General features: G+C 42.9%; 1 protein-coding gene across 7 annotated transcripts in view; it reads right to left on the bottom strand.

Moving 5' to 3' along the window:
- The window catches only part of LOC141085596 (serine/threonine-protein kinase BRSK2-like), a 443,438-nt gene that overhangs the window by 21,417 nt on the left and 403,197 nt on the right, over positions 1 to 18,824 (bottom strand). For 5 of the 7 annotated variants that reach the window (XM_073571101.1, XM_073571102.1, XM_073571104.1 and 2 more), the window contains 4 exons: positions 16,664 to 16,814; positions 5,091 to 5,151; positions 3,829 to 4,360; positions 1,792 to 1,840 (listed from right to left, as the gene is read on the bottom strand). In XM_073571101.1, the coding sequence (XP_073427202.1) occupies positions 1,792 to 1,840; positions 3,829 to 4,360; positions 5,091 to 5,151; positions 16,664 to 16,814 (793 nt within the window). The remainder of the gene's footprint in view (positions 1 to 1,791; positions 1,841 to 3,828; positions 4,361 to 5,090; positions 5,152 to 16,663; positions 16,815 to 18,824) is intronic. The other 2 variants (XM_073571105.1, XM_073571106.1) reach the window with 1 other exon arrangement.

The raw sequence follows: 18,824 nt of genomic DNA, 5'->3' as shown, positions 1-18,824 counted from the left end.
ACGGGATGATGTGGGATATTAAGGGTAGTAGTCCGGTAGTAGCTCTGACGGGATGATGTGGGAAATTAGTGGTAGTCCAGTGGCTCTGGCTGACGGAATGATGTGGGATATTAGGGGTAATAGTCTGGTGGCTCTCGCTGACAGGACGATGTGGGATATTAGGGGTAGTAGTCCAGTGGCTCTGACGGGATGATGTGGGATATTAGGGGTAGTAGTCCGGTGGCTCTGGCTGATGGGACAATGTGGGCTCTGACGGGATGATGTGGGATATTAGGGGTAATAGTCTGGTGGCTCTCGCTGACAGGACGATGTGGGATATTAGGGATAGTAGTCCAGTGGCTCTGACGGGATGATGTGGGATATTAGGGGTAGTAGTCCGGTGGCTCTGGCTGACGGGACAATGTGGGCTCTGACGGGATGATGTGGGATATTAGTGGTAGTACTCTGGTGGCTCTGGCTGACAGGATGATGTGGGATTTTAAGGGTAGTAGTCCGGTAGCTCTGGCTGACGGGATGATGTGGGATATTATAGTGAATGTGGCTATGTGGAGTGGGCGGGGCTCTACACTCAGCGCTATATACATATATATAATATATAACTGTCCACAAATTGAGAAAATAGATATCCGGCACCGTTGTGTGGAAAAATGCCCTGAATATCTGCACATATATTTTTTCACATTAATAAAAAAACACCTTAATCCCACTTGGAACGGGTGCTCAATCCCATGTTGAAAAAACAGAACATTTCATTGTGAAGAGAAAGGAAAAAATAGGATGGCACTCACCGTTCATGTGAATCAAATCACTTTATTTCACATACACAAGGCATCGGCATAGGCACGGGAGCAATGGTCTTCCAGCACATTGCTCCCGTGGCTATGCCGATGCCTTGTGTATGTGAAATAAAGTGATTTGATTCACATGAACGGTGAGTGCCATCCTATTTTTTTCTTTCTCTTCACACACACATATATATATATAGATAGATAGATAATCATTATAATTCGTTAAAACTAACCATAGTTAGTTACTATGCCCAGGCAACGCCGGGCTCTTCAACTAGTCTATTTATATAATTGTCTTGTAATGTTTTAATTTCCTGTTCTGTCCAGATGTCACCGTATCCTAGAATTCCAAACGGAGGAAGTTCACCGACCGCCATATTGGGACACCCAAGTGATGGGTGTCTCAATATGGAAACTGCTGCTGGTATCAACCTATTGTGCGGGACCACCAGCGGAACACCGTACGCACCACACACACTCACATACTCACACACACTACTCACTCACGCAACCTCTTGCGCAGTACCACCAGTATTACACTGTCGTATTGCGCCTGCGCAGATTCTGCACGGGCGCAGTGCATCATTCGGCTGATCCTGGCGGCAGATGCGCGACGTGTCTACAGGCAGAGGAAGCAGGTCACATTAAAGGGGTTTTCCCACGAACGAAAGTTCATTTTAAAAATGTGTCTGACTGTGTACGGAGCATACCACATCTCCTGGGCAGGGGAGGAAGCAAGAGACAATACTGACATTACAGCAGGGGATCACAGAGGATTCATTTTGTGAGGTAAAATATTTCACTGACTGTTTTTAAACAATATTTTACCTCACAAAATGTATCCTCTGCGATCTCCTGCTGTAATGTCAGTATTGTCTTTTGCTTCCTCCCCTGCCCAGACACAGGGGTGAGAGAGACAGAGTTGCAAAGCCTGCCCCCATCATGACATTACCGCCCTCGCATCGGGCCTCGATCTAGTGAAAACATAAAAGTAAATACTCACTCTGGTGACGACTCTGGAGTGAGACTTGACATTTCTTCCGGTGTCGGTACTGAGGAAAAATGAGGAATAAGTACCATAGGTAAGAAGAGGATATGGATGCAAGAATAAACTGACAAACGAGCGTTCCATTTCACTTGTCAATAGGGTGTTTTCATACACAATGACATCAGCACTGACGGCACAGATTGTGCAGTGACAATTAGCATAAGACTGAGATTAAAAATTAACATTTTACGAGTACATCTGCTTGAATATAACAGGGAAAGGGTTTAAAAAAAAAAAGTATCATACAGCCATTCTGACATGAATTTTCACAGTAAGTACATTAGCCTTATCATGACAAAGAAATATTTTTAAAGTTTATTACCCAGTCTCAGAAGAAAACTTTGTAGTCAATCTATGTGACTGCAGACTCCGAATTGTGATAGTGTGTGTGATGTGCTTACTGTCATGATTCCCATGTTCCCTATTCAAAGGGGTAGGCATGTGTCCGATTTCCATATTGCGGTTATGTGCCGACAAGTCTTTTCAAGCTTCTCTCAGTAGAAAAGAAGTAAGAGAAGACCACGTAACTACAGGTATGAAAATTGCATACATGTGATCGTGTCACCTTTCACCTGCATGGGGAATACCGTGGAATCGTGACAGTGTGCACATTGCATACTGTCACGATTCGGCAGTCTGTAGTCACATAGGGAGACTGCAGACTTTTATTCTGAGACCAGACAACCCCTTTAATAATGCATGTAGTTTGCATTGTGAAATCTGATCTTAATGGGTTATCAAACTGTGGCCCCTTGGTGCTGAGAAAAGTTTTTTAAAATATCTATATTTACCCATGTACCAACACCACTCCGTGGCTCTCAACCTTATAGACTTCCAAAGACAAATGTTCTTCCGCTCGTATAGAATTGTAAGGGCTGCAGCCAATCAGTGGCTGATGATTGGCTGCAGCAGTCACTTGACATTGTTTATGTCAGGAGGCCAGTGAGGAGAAATGGTGCCAATCCAGGAAGCGACTATAGATTTTTGTTTTCACTTTTGTAGAGCCAACAGGCCATTGACAAGGGGTTGCCTAGTTGTTTACAACACCTTTAAAGACTAAAAAGGAAAAGAAAAAACTATATTTATTGTAGATCTATGTTATATATTTGTGTCCATCCTGAATGTTTGCCCATTTTTCATCCCTTTCTATGTCTCCCTTCCAGGTGTGATGTTTGCTCCTAATTTTGGGTGTTGTCCTGCTGTCCACGCTTCATATATCATTATGCACAGCACTCTAATTCATTTTCATGTCTCGCCACTAGCGCACCCACCCCTTTTCCGATATGCCATCTCAAAGAGACAGAATCTGCAACCCCTCCAATACTAACTCCTAGGATACGTCCACGTGGGATAGAACAACCCACCAGAAATCCACCTGCAGATTTCACCAAAAATCTTCAACGAATCTGCAGCAAAATGACCTGTGTTCAGAACTGGGCTGTATAGTGCGCTGTAATAAATGAAGCAGAGATGTTGCTCCGCTTCACCATTCATTTTTTAAGGGACAGAAGAAGGCAAGTACAAGGGGTTTCTGAGCCGTTTTTAGGATCGCTATGGTGCCCAATGGTCAACGGTATTCAAGGGAATAGGAAATACCTTACAGTTTTGGGAAAACTCCTTTAAAGTTAACATATTTACATGTGCTACTTATAGTACTTATACAAGGAGCATTATAACTATAGGCATGCTGTAAGTAATATGGTCCTTGATCAAGGATGTCAGGGGTCCCTCTGTATAAGCTTTTAGTCTGTCTGGTTGGAGTATAAGGGGTAACATTTCTCCTTGTGGAGAGTGACATGCCTGACATGTCAGTGCAAGAAGACTTATAGGCCATGCATGCTCCTATGGAAAATGTAATATTCAAATTGTTTCTGCAGAGAGGAAGAATACTATAATTCTAGTGCCACCTACTGAAAGTAGCAATACTAAAATGAAGCCATCTGCATACCCTAACCACTAGATGGCTCTCATATATTGGAAAACAAAACCTACCTTGCAATTTCCGACGGTGGAAACGTGGGGAACCCAAGAAACTATTCTTGATAGAGTTGAGTCGTGTCTTCCAAGCCACCCCACCAACGCCTGGACTTGAGGGTGGGGTGCCACTGGGCGTCCCAGTCGGGCTGTCCTTGGGCGTATGCACTGGGGTGCCCAGCGGGGTAGGGAGGGGACTACCACGGGGAGAAGGGTGAGGGGTCACCTGCGGCAAAGGGATAGATTTGGTGGTGGATTTAGTACCAGGGAAAAAACGAGCAGGTAGTGAGGAAGGGAAGAAAGGAGGGGACAATGGGGAGCGATGAGGTGAAGTTGAGGAGTCATGCGGTGGGGAGGAGGCAGTCATGGTAATCGGTAAGGGGTTGGATTTAATGGTGTGGAGGGGCTTCTCTCCCAGGCTGGTCTTAGCAGGCAACGTTTGGGTCTTCGGGTCAGGCTGACGGTGAGCAGCTTTGGATTGCCAGATGGCACGTGGGTCCTCCCCATCAGCGGTTTCCAGCGGCGTGGGGGAGAAAGTGAATACGGGACTCTGGCAAGGGGGGACAGAAAAGTGCCCGATGGGCATTGATGTTTTGACAATGAGATGGAGCAATGTGATAGGACATGGGCTGTACTGCTGTGTGTATAAGGTGTAACAGGTATGAACTTTCATCAACGGCCATTCTCAAGTAGGTGGGAAAAAGTTGCGTTCAATATGAATTACACATTTTACAATTTTGTTTTGTGTGGAAATGCTATTGACTAGAACAAACTGAATTGTGATTATTTGGCATGGAAAAGTCACTTTTGACATTTATTTTTTACTTTGTGCAAAACTTTGGGGTGATTACGATAGATTTCCAGTAGTTGAAAACCCTTTAAGGCCCCATTATACATGAAAAGTAGTCTAATCCAAACAATTTCTACAAGACATGCCACTTATTTTATGTGTATGCTAACTGTTCTCTCAAAGTAGGAAAGAAGGACATCGGATAAGCTGAATTTTCACACCCAATCCCTTTGTACCATTGATATATTGAATTTCTTTATATACTGGGTGGGATACCACCATATTTGAGTACGGCAATGATGAAAGATGCAGAAAACAACTGTGGCCATAAGGAGGGTTTGCATGAATTGGTGCAAGATGGTGGCTCATGATGGTGTATGTAATGTAAGGCACTGGGAGGTGACAATGTGATCTGCCGGCACAGTAATGCCGTGGTATTCAGTTCACTTCTGCAGTCTGTAATGCTGTGTATTTCCTTCTCAATACTTACCCTTGGACTGCTGAGAGGGCTGGATGAGAGACCAGTCGACGCGCCACTCACAGATCTGGACCTACAAAAAGAAAGATCCATTACCTACGGCACATGGAACAATGACGCTGACCCCATTTTGCCCTGATCTAAATTGTATGCTTTGGGAGGATTACGTTTCAGCCAGATAGATATATAGGTCAAGTGGTATGATTTCCTTCTGCATCTAGCAATTTCATGTGATCTTTTTCCCTTTAAGCAATACATCATTTTTCCTACAATATAATCAGGGATTGTCTCTTGTATTCTTTGAAATAATGTGATCTTGCGTTCTGACAACAATGAAGGTACCTCGAATATGCGTAGCCTTCCCATATCTTTTAGATACACTATAGTTCAGCTCCTGTATATCTAATGTGTTCAGAGGCTCTGTCATATTAGATTCATGCTTACCCTATACTATACATATAATGGTACATATAATAGTACAGTTATAGCTTCCAAGAGCCATAACTTTTTTTTTTTTACCCGCAATATGACCAGATGAGGACTTGTTTTTTTGCCGGACGAGTTGCACTTTTGAATAGCACTATTGATTTGACTAGATAGGGTACTGGAAAATGGGAAACAAATTCCAAGTGCGATGAAATTGCAAAAAAAGTGCAATTCCACAATTGTTTCATGAGTTTTTTATTTACCATATTCAACATTTGGTAAAACTGACCTGTCTGCACGAGTATGTAGACACCAAACATGCATAGTTTATTTTTTATCTAAGTCATATTGGGGTAGACACGTTTCCTTATTGCATTTTATTGCTATGTTGCAGAGGCCAAAAAGATGTACTTCTGACTTTTCAATTTTTTTCTCGTTACACTGTTTACGAATCGGATCAATTTATTTTATATTTTGATAGATCAGACATTTCTGAAAGCAGTGACACCAAATGTGTATTTGTTTAATGTTTTTTATCAATAGGGCAAAAGGGGGGGTGATTTGAACTTGTGTTTTTGTTGGGTTTTTTTAAATGACTTTTTAAAACTTTTTTCTCACTTTTTACAGTATTTAATAGCCCCCTTAGGAGATTTGAAACTGCGATCGTCTGATCGCCTGTGCTACACACACTGTTTGATGCCTTAGACTTGGAATGTAATATATAATTTCACTTGCAGTACAGAATGCATCACTATATGCCATTCTTCGAATTTGATGAGACCACATGGGCAACGCCATGAAGAGGCCTTGATGAGAGAACATCACACACACTCCTATTTCCAGGATTAAGGTGTGGGGTGGTGTGAGGATCTATGGTTGTGGATTGTAATAATCACCTACGCAGGGTAATGATGCAACTATTTTTTATTCCTCATGTCCACAGTCTTACAGAAATTCCAGGTAGATGGCCACAATACAACGTCCTGCAGTCCACAAGATCCACTGCCCCAGTACCAGGCAATACACACTGTCTCCAAACTTTTGGTTGGGCCACAGCTTTTGTATCTCCCACCAGTATAGTCTGTAATTACAGTCCATGCTCCTTCAGATGACAACAGTCTAAGTTTGTAGGTCGCCTTGCTTGTACCTGCCTTTTCAGCTTTGCCCATAAATTTTCAATAGGATTGAGATCAGGGTTTTGTGATGGTCACTCCAAAACATTGACTTTGTTATCCTTAAGACACTTTGTTACCATTTTGGCAGTATGCTTCAGGTCTTTGTCCATTTGGAAGACTCATTTCTGCCCAAGCATTAACCTCCTGGCTGATTTCTTGAGATGTTGCTTCAGTATTGCCACATATTCTTCTTTTCTCGTGATTAGAGTTGAGCGATACCGTCCGATACTTCAAAGTATCGTATCGGATGGTATCGGCCGATCTTTAAAAAAAGTATCGGTATCGCCGATTCCGATACCGGAAGTCCCATTCAAGTCTATGGGACTTCCGGTATCGGAATAAGAAAAATCCTTTCCTGCCCTTGTACAGCCTCTCTGGGGTCTGTACGGGCCTTTCGGGGGGCTGTGCCGGCCTGCCAGGGGGTCTGTGCAGGCTCCGGTGGTCTGTGCCGGCCTGCCGGTGGTCTGTGCAGGCTCCGGGGGGCTGTGCCGGCCTGCCGGGGGGCTGTGCCGGCCTGCCGGGGGGCTGTGCCGGCCTGCCGGGGGGCTGTGCCGGCCTGCCGGTGGTCTGTGCAGGCTCCGGGGGTCTGTGCAGGCTCCGGGGGTCTGTGCAGGCATCGTCCGATGGGACTACAAGTCCCATCGGGCGATGCCTGCTACCATGACAGTGATTGACACATTAGCCAATGATGGGACAGTAGTAGTCCCATCATCCGGCTAATGTGTTAAATGTAAAAAAAAAAAAAAAAAAAAAAAAATTACATGCTACATACATACAACATGCATACTACATACATGCTACATTCATACTACATGCAACATACATACTACATATATACTACATGCATGCTACATACATACTGCATGCTACATACATACTACATATATACTACATACATACTACATGCATGCTACATGCATCATACATAACACATATATACTACATGCATGCTACATACATACTACATGCTACATACTACATATATACTACATGCATGCTACATACTACATGCTACATACATACTACATATATGCTACATACATACTACATATATACTACATGCATGCTACATACATACTACATATATACTACATGCATGCTACATACATACTACATACATACCACATATATACTACATACATACAATACATACATAGACATACAGTACATATAACATAGAGTAACATACTTACCAATACTTGTCACATTGTTCCCCGAAGCCATTGTCTTTCCGGAATAAATATTAACATAACAAACCACAAAAATACTCACCCACGATCCGAAGCAGTCCACGAGTGTGTCCCACGATGATCTTGGGTAGAGAACGGCAGCATCAGATGATGCTGCCGTTCTCTACGGGCTGCAGGAATCCAATGACGGAAGGTAGGTATCCTTCCGCACTGTATTCCTCCGCCACTTAAAAAAAAAAAAGTCCCTAGTCTCACTTTATGCCATTGCTGTGTGGGAAATTCCCACGCAGCAATGGCATAAAGTGAGACTAGGGACTTTTTTTTTTTTAAGTGGCGGAGGAATACAGTGCGGAAGGATACCTACCTTCCGTCATTGGATTCCTGCAGCCCGTAGAGAACGGCAGCATCATCTGATGCTGCCGTTCTCTACCCAAGATCGTCGTGGGACACACTCGTGGACTGCTTCGGATCGTGGGTGAGTATTTTTGTGGTTTGTTATGTTAATATTTATTCCGGAAAGACAATGGCTTCGGGGAACAATGTGACAAGTATTGGTAAGTATGTTACTCTATGTTATATGTACTGTATGTCTATGTATGTATTGTATGTATGTAGTATATATGTGGTATGTATGTAGTATGTATGTAGCATGCATGTAGTATATATGTAGTATGTATGTAGCATGCATGTAGTATATATGTAGCATGTATGTAGTATGTATGTGGTATGTATGTAGCATGTAGTATGTATGTAGCATGCATGTAGTATGTATGTGGTATGTATGTAGCATGTAGTATGTATGTAGCATGCATGTAGTATGTATGTAGTATGTATGTAGTATATATGTAGCATGCATGTAGTATGTATGTGGTATGTATGTAGCATGTAGTATGTATGTAGTATGTATGTAGCATGCAGTATGTATGTAGCATGCAGTATGTATGTAGCATGTATGTAGCATGTATGTAGCATGCATGTAGTATGTATGTAGCATGTAGTATGTATGTAGCATGTAGTATGTATGTAGCATGTAGTATGTATGTAGCATGTAGTATGTATGTAGCATGTAGTATGTATGTAGCATGTAGTATGTATGTAGCATGCATGTAGTATGTATGTAGCATGTATGTAGTATGTATGTAGCATGCATGTAGTATGTATGTAGCATGTAGTATGTATGTAGCATGCATGTAGTATGTATGTAGCATGTATGTATGTAGTATATATGTAGTATGTATGTAGTATGTATGTAGTATGTATGTAGCATGTAGTATGTATGTAGCATGCATGTAGTATGTATGTAGTGTTTTTTTTTTTTGTTTTTTTTTTTTTAACATTTAACACATTAGCCGGATGATGGGACTACTACTGTCCCATCATTGGCTAATGTGTCAATCACTGTCATGGTAGCAGGCATCGCCCGATGGGACTTGTAGTCCCATCGGACGATGCTTGCACAGACCCCCGGACATCAGCACAGCCCCCCGGCAGGCCGGCACAGCCCCCCGGCAGGCCGGTACAGACCCCCACAGGGTGCACAGACCACCGGCAGGCCGGCACAGCCCCCCGGCAGGCCGGCAGAGACCCCGGGCAGTCCACACAGCCCCCCGGCAGGCCGGCAGAGACCCCCGGAAGGCCCGAAATGACGGCGCATCATGATGCGCACACACCGCGCATCATGATGACGTCAGGCCGTCAATCAACTGAACTTCCGATTCCGATGCCGAATTCCGATATTGAAAAAATATCGGAAGTCGGTATCGGAATTCCGATACAGCAAGTATCGGCCGATACCCGATACTTGCGGTATCGGAATGCTCAACACTACTCGTGATCCATCTATTTTGTGAAGTGCACCGGTCCCTCCCTCAGCAAAACAACCCCAAAACATGACATTGCCACCCCAGTATTTCACAGTTGGGATGGTGTTCTTAGGCTTCCAAGCTTCTCCCTTTTTCCTCCAAACGTAACAATGGGCATTATGTCCAAAAAGTTCAATCTCAGTTTCATCAGACCACAGGACATGTCTTCAAAAAGTAAGGTCTATGTTCCTGTGTGCACTTGCAAACATTAATCTGGCTTTTTTATATTTCTTTTGAAGTAATGGCTTCTTTCTGGCAGAGTGGCCTTCCAGCCCATGTTGATACAGTACTCGTTTCACAAGGTCTTTGCTTTTGTCCTTGAGTTGATATGCACATGTCAGACCAATGCACGTTCATCTCTGGGACATCGCTGGACATTCCCGTCTTGTTTGTACTTGCGTATAATTGTTTGTACAGATGAACGAGGCACCTTCAGGTATCTTGAAATTGTACCCAAGGATGAGCCAGACTTGTGCAAGTCCACAATTCTATTCCTGATATCTTGGCTGATTTCTTTGGACTTTCTCATGATGGTAAACAAAGAAGCAGTGTGTTTCAGGTGCACATTAAAATACAGGTGTGTCTCTAATTAACTGATGTGTTGCAAAAAAAAAAAACATATCCAAAGCTTCCAAACACATGACATCATCATATGGGCAGGCCAGAATTGTTTAAAGGCATAGTAATCTTAGTGTATGTAAACTTTTGACTTTGCAGTAAGTAATAAAAATGCTTTCAAACTTTCTCTCTTATTATTCTGGCATCTGGCAAATATTGACCTAAAACGGGAAAGGTTTATTCTGATTTCATGTCAGATATTGAGAAAAACATGCATATGTGTCTTTTTATATAGTGTATGGAAAGTTCTGCTTACGTCCCTTCATCAGGCTGATCCCGAAAGCTTGCTTTGTAGCAACATTCACTATTATTTGTTAGCCATTAAAAGGTATCATACCCACAAGATTCCTATTTTGTTTCTCTCACTGAGAGCACTTTATATATGATACAGCCCAGCATGGTATATAGCCCCCCCCAGCATGGTATAATACAGCCCAGCATGGTATATAGCACCCCCCAGTATGGTATAATACAGCCCAGCATGGTATATAGCCCCCCCAGCATGGTATATAGCCCCCCCAGCATGGTATATAGCCCCCCCAGCATGGTATATAGCCCCCCAGCATGGTATGATACAGCCCAGCATGGTATATAACCCCCCAACATGGTATAATACAGCCCAGCATGGTATATAGCCCCCCCAGCATGGTATGATTCAGCCCAGCATGGTATATAGCCCCCCCCAAGCATGGTATATAGCCCCCCCAGCATGGTATGATACAGTCCAGTATGGTATATAGTCCCCCCAGCATGGTATGATACAGCCCAGCATGGTATATAGCCCTCCCCAGTATGGTATGATACAGCTCAGCATGGTATATAGCCCCCCCCAGCATGGTATGATACAGCCCAGCATGGTATATAGCCCCCCCCCAAGCATGGTATGATACAGCTCAGTATGGTATATAGCCCCCCAGCATGGTATATAGCCCCCCCAGCATGGTATGATGCAGCCCAGCATGGTATATAGCCCCCCCAGCAAGGTATGATGCAGCCCAGCATGGTATATAGCCCCCCCCAGCATAGTATGATACAGCCCAGGATGGTATATAGCCCCCCCAGCATGGTATGATACAGCCCAGCATGGTATGATGCAGCCCAGCATGGTATATAGCCCCCCCAGCAAGGTATGATGCAGCCCAGCATGGTATATAGCCCCCCCAGCATGGTATGATACAGCCCAGCATGGTATATAGCCCCCCCAGCATGGTATGATACAGCTCAGCATGGTATATAGCCCCCCCAGCAAGGTATGATGCAGCCCAGCATGGTATATAGCCCCCCCAGCATGGTATGATACAGCTCAGCATGGTATATAGCCCCCCCCAGCATGGTATGATACAGCCCAGCATGGTATATAGCCCCCCCAGCATGGTTTGATACAGCCCAGCATGGTATGATGCAGCGCAGCATGGTATATAGCCCCCCCAGCATGGTATGATACAGCCCAGCATGGTATATAGCCCCCCCAGCATGGTATGATACAGCCCAGCATGGTATATAGCCCCCCCAGCATGGTATGATGCAGCGCAGCATGGTATATAGCCCCCCCAGCATGGTATAATACAGCCCAGCATGGTATATAGCCCCCCCAGCATGGTATGATGCAGCCCAGCATGGTATATAGCCCCCCCAGCAAGGTATGATGCAGCCCAGCATGGTATATAGCCCCCCCAGCATGGTATGATGCAGCCCAGCATGGTATATAGCCCCCCCAGCATGGTATGATACAGCTCAGCATGGTATATAGCCCCCCCAGCAAGGTATGATGCAGCCCAGCATGGTATATAGCCCCCCCAGCATGGTATGATACAGCCCAGCATGGTATATAGCCCCCCCAGCATGGTATGATACAGCTCAGCATGGTATATAGCCCCCCCCAGCATGGTATGATACAGCCCAGCATGGTATATAGCCCCCCCAGCATGGTTTGATACAGCCCAGCATGGTATGATGCAGCGCAGCATGGTACATAGCCCCCCCAGCATGGTATAATACAGTCCAGCATGGTATATAGCCCCCCCAGCATGGTATGATACAGCCCAGCATAGTATATAGCCCCCCCAGCATGGTATATAGCACCCCCCAGCATGGTATATAGCCCCCCAGCATGACCCCACAGTCCAGTACTCATACTGATTTAAAAAAACAAAAACACACTCCTCACCTTCTCCTCGTGCCTGCGTTGCTCCCGGCTCTTGTCTCCTCTCCTGCACTGCCTGCCTGGTACACAGTGAGAGTGCGATGACGTCATCGCGCACCCGCTGTGTCAGAGGCAGAGCGGGGAATGATAGGAGAGGGAGCGTCAGCTGACGCTCTTTCCTCCAGGCTCCATCATTGCCTCCTCCTTCAATGCGGGGAGCGGGGGGAGGGGGGGTTGGAGTCGGCGCTGGGGGCCCCTTTGCCTTCCGCAGCGCTGCTCTCCTCATTGCACTACACATCGCTAATTTGAATTTTGACATACAGTAATTAGCCATGCGGTGCTGGAGGAGCCCCCTCTCCCCCGGGGCTTTTTCTAGCTTTACATGACTTGAGCCCTGCCTCTAGGAGCCTGTTACGAACTGTTCTTGCCGTGCACTTCACCCCAGCTGCCATTTGCCATTCCTTTTGTAGGTCACTTGATATCATCCTGTGGTTGCTGAGTGACATTCTAATAAGATGACGATCATCCCGGTCAGTGGAGAGTCGGTTTCACCCTCTGCTGGTCTGTAGCTCTGTTGTCCCCAATGTCTGCTGCTTGACCTTGATGTAATGGACTGCTGTCTTAGAAATTTTAAGAATGGAGGCAACATGACGCTCACTGTATCCCTCTGCTATTAAAGCAACAATTGAGCCCTTCTTTTCCTCACTCAAGACTTTAAGGCTATGCGCACACGTATGCAGAAAATTTGTGCATGAAAACCTGACTCCTTCCCAGAAAACTCGCGTTTTCCGTGCGTTTTCGATGCGGTTTTTGCGCAAAAAACGCATGTTTTTAATGCGTTTTTTTCTGGAGTGGTCCCAGTCACATAGAAAATAGCTAGAAATGCGGAATTTTCCGTGAAATTAATGAGTATGCTGCGTTTTTTTCCGCGATGCGTTTTTTTCGTGGAAAAAGATGCATCAATATGCACAGAAAGTGCGGAATTCATTCAAATGAACAGGAAGCTTCTTTTAAGTGTTTAAATGTTTCATTTGGTATAAACGCGAAAAAAACGAGAAAAAAAACACAACGTGTGAATATAGCCTAAGGCTACTTTCACACTTGCGTTTTTAATGCGTTTTCTTGTTTTTTTACGCATGGTTTTTACAAAAAAAGCATTTGTTTTTAAATGCAGACGTGCGCATGACCAGGCGCATGTCAGCGCTCCCATAGACTTTAATGTGTTTTTGGGTGAATTCCGTGCGCATGCGCTTTTTTGAGACAGGTCGGACGCACCAAAAATGCAACAGGTTGCATTTTGTGAGCCTGGGCGCACATTACAAAAAAACCGCATGCGCATACAAACGCGTACAAACGCATGACAATGTGCAACCATGTTAAATATAGGGGAAAAAAGCATGCGCATGTATGCGCAAAATCGCAGCCCAAAAAAACGTAAGTGTGAAACCAGCCTTAACCATTCTAAAGGAGTTGAAAAGAAAAGTTATTTTTTCATTCCTATTACTTTTGGGATATTACTAGCACTTGTTTTGCCATCCAGCTTGTCCTATTGCAAGAGGATTGTGAACACCACAGCAGGGTTTTTTATACTTTCCTTCGTTAAATAAGATTTGGTTCAGGTGATCACCTAATCAGAAGCACATTAAGTAGAATGAGGTGTACTCTGGATGGAATTCAACTGACACTGGGAAGGAATGGCTGTCAGACATATAGAGAAGCTGATTTTTATAAAACTGTGCAGTGGTCTCTTAATTTTTGCCAGAGCTGTATATATACACAGTGAAGGAAATAATTATTGAGTCTGTGGACAGGAGTCTTTTATAAAGGTGACTATGTAAGACAGCTGTCTTCAATGCAGGTGACAAGTTGATTAGGAGCGTCTAACTGCTCTTTAGGAGGCAGAACTTTTAATGGACAGTAGAGGATCAAATACTTATTTTTCACTGCAAAATTCAATTAAGTTTGTATAATTTATAAAATGTGATTTTCTGGATTTTATTTTTGATATTCTATATCTCAATGTCAATAGTTTACTTTTAGCAATCAAGAAAATGCAAAGTAAACTAACAAACGAAAAATGTAAATAAAATCATTATTTAGTGTGACCAGACTCCAGCCTTTGCCTGCAAAATGAAATCAGAGCACCAGCTCTCCTAGGGATTTGCACACAGTTTTGGAAGGAATTCGATAGAGACTGTTCTAAACATTCTGGAGAAATAACCACAGATCTTCTGTGCATAGAGACATATCCTTTTCTCTAATCCCAGACAGAATCCATAATTTTGAGATTGGGGCTCTGTGGGGCCATTTCATCACTTCTAGGACTCCTTTTCTTAATGACATTGGCTGTATGTTTGGGGTCGTAATTCTGCTGTAGAATAAATTTGGAGCCAATCAGAAGCCTCCCTGATGGTGTTGCATGATTAAGTGTCTGTCTGGATTTCTCAGCACTGAGGACACCATTATTTCTGACTAAATTCTGAAATCCATTTGCTGGAATACAGCTCTAAACTTACAAGGACTCTCCACCATGCTTCACTGCTGCCTGCAGACACTCATTTTTGTACCTCTCTCTAGACCTTCAGGAACAAACTGCCCTCTGCAAATATTTCACATTTTGACTCATCAGTCCAGAGCACCTGGTGACATCTTTCTGCATCTCGGTTCTTATGTTTTTGTGCATAGTTGAGTTGCTTGGTGTTATTTCCACGTTGAATATATTTTATTTTTTTGGCCACAGTTCTTCCATGAAGATCACTTCTAACCAGTTTTCTCCAAACAGTAAATGGGTATAGCTGGTTCCCAGTGGTTGCTGCCGGTTCTGAGTTGATGGCACTGCTGGAAATATTCCAATTTAGAAGGGAATTAAGAATGATGTGTCTTTCATCTACTGAACTAAGTTTCCTTGGTCGACCACTGAGTATATGGTCCTCAACGTTGCCCATTTCTTGATGTTCTCAATGCTGAGAAATACAGGCAGATACTTATCCATTCTTCAATAAAATCAGGGAGCTGTCTTATTGATTCCAAATTTATTCTCTAGCAGGACAACGACCCGAAACACACAGACAATGTCATTAAGGATTATATTCAGCATAATAAAGAACAAGGAGTCCTGGAAATGGTTATCTGTCCCCACACAGAACTCTGATCCAAACCTCATCGAATCTGTCTGGGATTACACAAATGGGAACAAAGTTTTTCACAAGTGACATCCGCAGAAGATCTGTGGCCAGTCCTCCTAGATGTTTGGAACAACCTCCCTGCTGATTTCCTTCAAAACCTGTGTATAAGTGTAAACAGAAAAATTGATGCTGTTTGTTGTGAAGCCATAGAGTGCTTATGAAAATACTGTGTGTGATTTAGATTTCTCTTTTGTTCCTTTACTTTGCATTTTGCTAATTGATAAAAAATAGACTATTATCACTTCTATTTTCAAAAGCATTCTTATACTGCATTTATTCCACACCTGACTAAAACTTTTCCACAGTACTGTATACATATTTATATTTTCCCAAGATTGTTAATTAAAGGGAATTTGTCATATCAAAAAGGAGGCCAATATGTCAGAATCATATAGATATATAAGATGCAGTTTGCTCATTCTGGGTTCAGGTGAGTGGTCTCACTCAGTGATCCACAGCTATCTGTGTATGCACTCTCATTCACTACGGACATCCATTGGACTCTTAAAGGATGCATAGTCTACCAGTGCCTTTCAGGCGTTTGGCCTATGGCCTGTTATCTGTCTTCAGTCTTGAAAATTGGTAATTGCACATTAGAGAAGTCCAATCTCATGAAATTTCATTACTTATTTTTGCTTTTTTAGCCCAAAGATGCACTTACAATTTTGCTCATTCTATTCGGTACTGCTATAATGTGGTGGGAAACGCAGAATAAGTACCAAATATGTATGGCAATGACTTTTACGAAAGTAGTTGTCTTACGAAGACACCACCTTTCCATGTTGCGTCCTTGCTGAACTCAAATAGAAATCGTCTGGTGGAACCGTGTCTTAGCCCAATGACGAATGGAGAGGTGGCCGCATAATTGTGACCACCTTTATTGGAGTCTTGAAAATAGCGGATCATACTTGCTCAATATAAAAGATAACCATTGAAAACATAAGCTGAAATTGTAAAACACGTATATTATAAAGGCTGGTTTCTACCTTTGACTGTGCTGTGCCATCTCAATAGCCCGTCGTGCTGGCACAGGTGAGCCACCATCGGTCACACTTAAGACTTCCATAGACTTTCTCTCAGGCCGACGTTTTCCATGGCGGTTCAGCATTGGGGAATCCACTCTTTTGCGAGGTGGATCTATTTTACAAATGTAAAAAACATAATAAATAGGGTCATACAGAGATAGTTTTGGAATACTGAACCATGTTTGATTATTTTCGCATTAGCTTCTTTTTATAGAAATCATAGAATGTTAGCGTTGGAAGGGACTTAAAGGGTCATAGTGTCCAAACCCCTCCTCAATGCAATGGGTTTTGAAGGTTTTAGTGTTAGTTATATATTTCCATCCACTCTATCATTAATTAATTTGCCTTTGCAGAAATAATTGGCGATTGCACTTTCCTTAGATCATTCTTTAATGAAAAATAAGTACCATAGTTTGTTTTTAACCAATAGAAGGAGAGTTAGTAAAAAGTGGCGGGTGACAGATCGATTCAATAAAGAGAAAGGTTACATGATAAAGATTTCAAGGCAGGGTTTGTAGAACTTGCTTAGGCAATATCAAATACTACAAGCATCTGTGGAATTTATAAGTAATAAGTTATGTCTCTGGTTGCATTTTACAATTACAGACAAGGATTAATTTTGGAAGTCGAAGCTCTCCATGATGCAGTTTTCTGATGTCATATTGTTAGAGAAAATAGTATAGGTACTAATATTTCTGTTGAGACTGCCCTGGGAACACCCCAATCTACGCTGGATCACCCACGTTGGAGCAGAGTTTACGCATACCCCAACCTTTTTGGTCAGAATGCCCTAAATTTGCTAGGATTATGGTTCAAAGCTCAGGACAATCTCTGCAAAATTGGAAAGTATGTAGTAAACATGCACTAAATGCCCTGAAAGTAGGCTGCCCTAATTACTGAGCTAATGCGCTTCAGATTGGTACATAAAACCATGCACACAGCTATGAAATATTCATACAAAATATTGATAGTAACATTGATTGTACTAAATAGCTCATTGACCTTAAAGGGAATCTGTCAGCAGGATGAACCCTCCTAAGTTGTCTACATGGGCAAGTAGGTCATAGGAAGCCGAATAAAATGACACCCTGATATCTGCGATTCAATATTTTATTTCCGAGAAATCTACATTTTTCTTATTATGTAAATGAGTTAAGATCTATGAAAGCGCCATAGATCTCCTGGAGAATCTAACTCCAAGGATTATTTTGCATAAAAGGAGGCGTTACCAATCTGAAACATATAATGACTGACAGTCTGTTCTCCTGATCTACATGTCTCACACTGGTATCTCCTCCTTCCATTTATAATAAGCTCTGGAGACAGAATCTTGAGGAGATCCATGTCCGGCCCGTAAATCTTAACAGCTCATTTACATATTAAGAAGAAAAAGGATTTCTCTGGAATAAGACATTGGACCGCAGATATCAAGGTATTATTTTATTTGGCTTCCTATAACCTACATGCGCGTATAGACGGCTCAGTAGGGTTGATCTTACTGACATATTCCCTTTAAACTGGCATAGGATGCCATTTTTGTAACAAGATTGCTTCCGAAATATCTGATCTACCAGACCTGCCCTGTGAACTGTGTTATTATTGTGTAGTGAAAACTTATAGAAGCAACAGCTTAGTTAGCACAACTTAGACATCAAAAACCCAAAAAACAGGGCCACCAAGTGCGAAAATGCTTGTCACTTAAAAATCACCGGTCCTTTTGTATCATCCACTATGGAGTTCCAAACTAACCATGGAAGTGACTTCAGCTCAAGAACTGTGCATCAGCTGCACACAAGTCTAAGATCATTAAACGTAACACTAAATTTACTAGGGGCTACACAAAGGAGTGGTGTAATGCATGTCATCACTGGACTGTGGAGCAGTGGAAACATTTTCCTTGGTCTGATGAATAAAACTTCTCTATGTGGTATTCTGTAAGTTTTTAGAAGAATGGATGGCTTTGTGGTGCTCATTTTCCAGGTTTGGGCTACGGTTTTTATTACTGGTGGAGAGCAATATTAATGCAACAGAGTGCAAAACATTTTAGACAATTGGACCAGTTTTATGGAAGCTCTTTCTCTGTTCCAGCATGACTTTGTGTACAAAGTAAAGTCTACACATA

This window comes from Dendrobates tinctorius, unplaced genomic scaffold (assembly GCF_039654945.1).
Source record: "Dendrobates tinctorius isolate UK_male_01 unplaced genomic scaffold, ASM3965494v1 ptg000028l, whole genome shotgun sequence".
Lineage (NCBI taxonomy): Eukaryota > Metazoa > Chordata > Amphibia > Anura > Dendrobatidae > Dendrobates > Dendrobates tinctorius.
The sequence above is the reverse complement of the archived record's forward strand: the minus strand, read 5'-3'. Positions and strand labels throughout refer to the sequence as shown.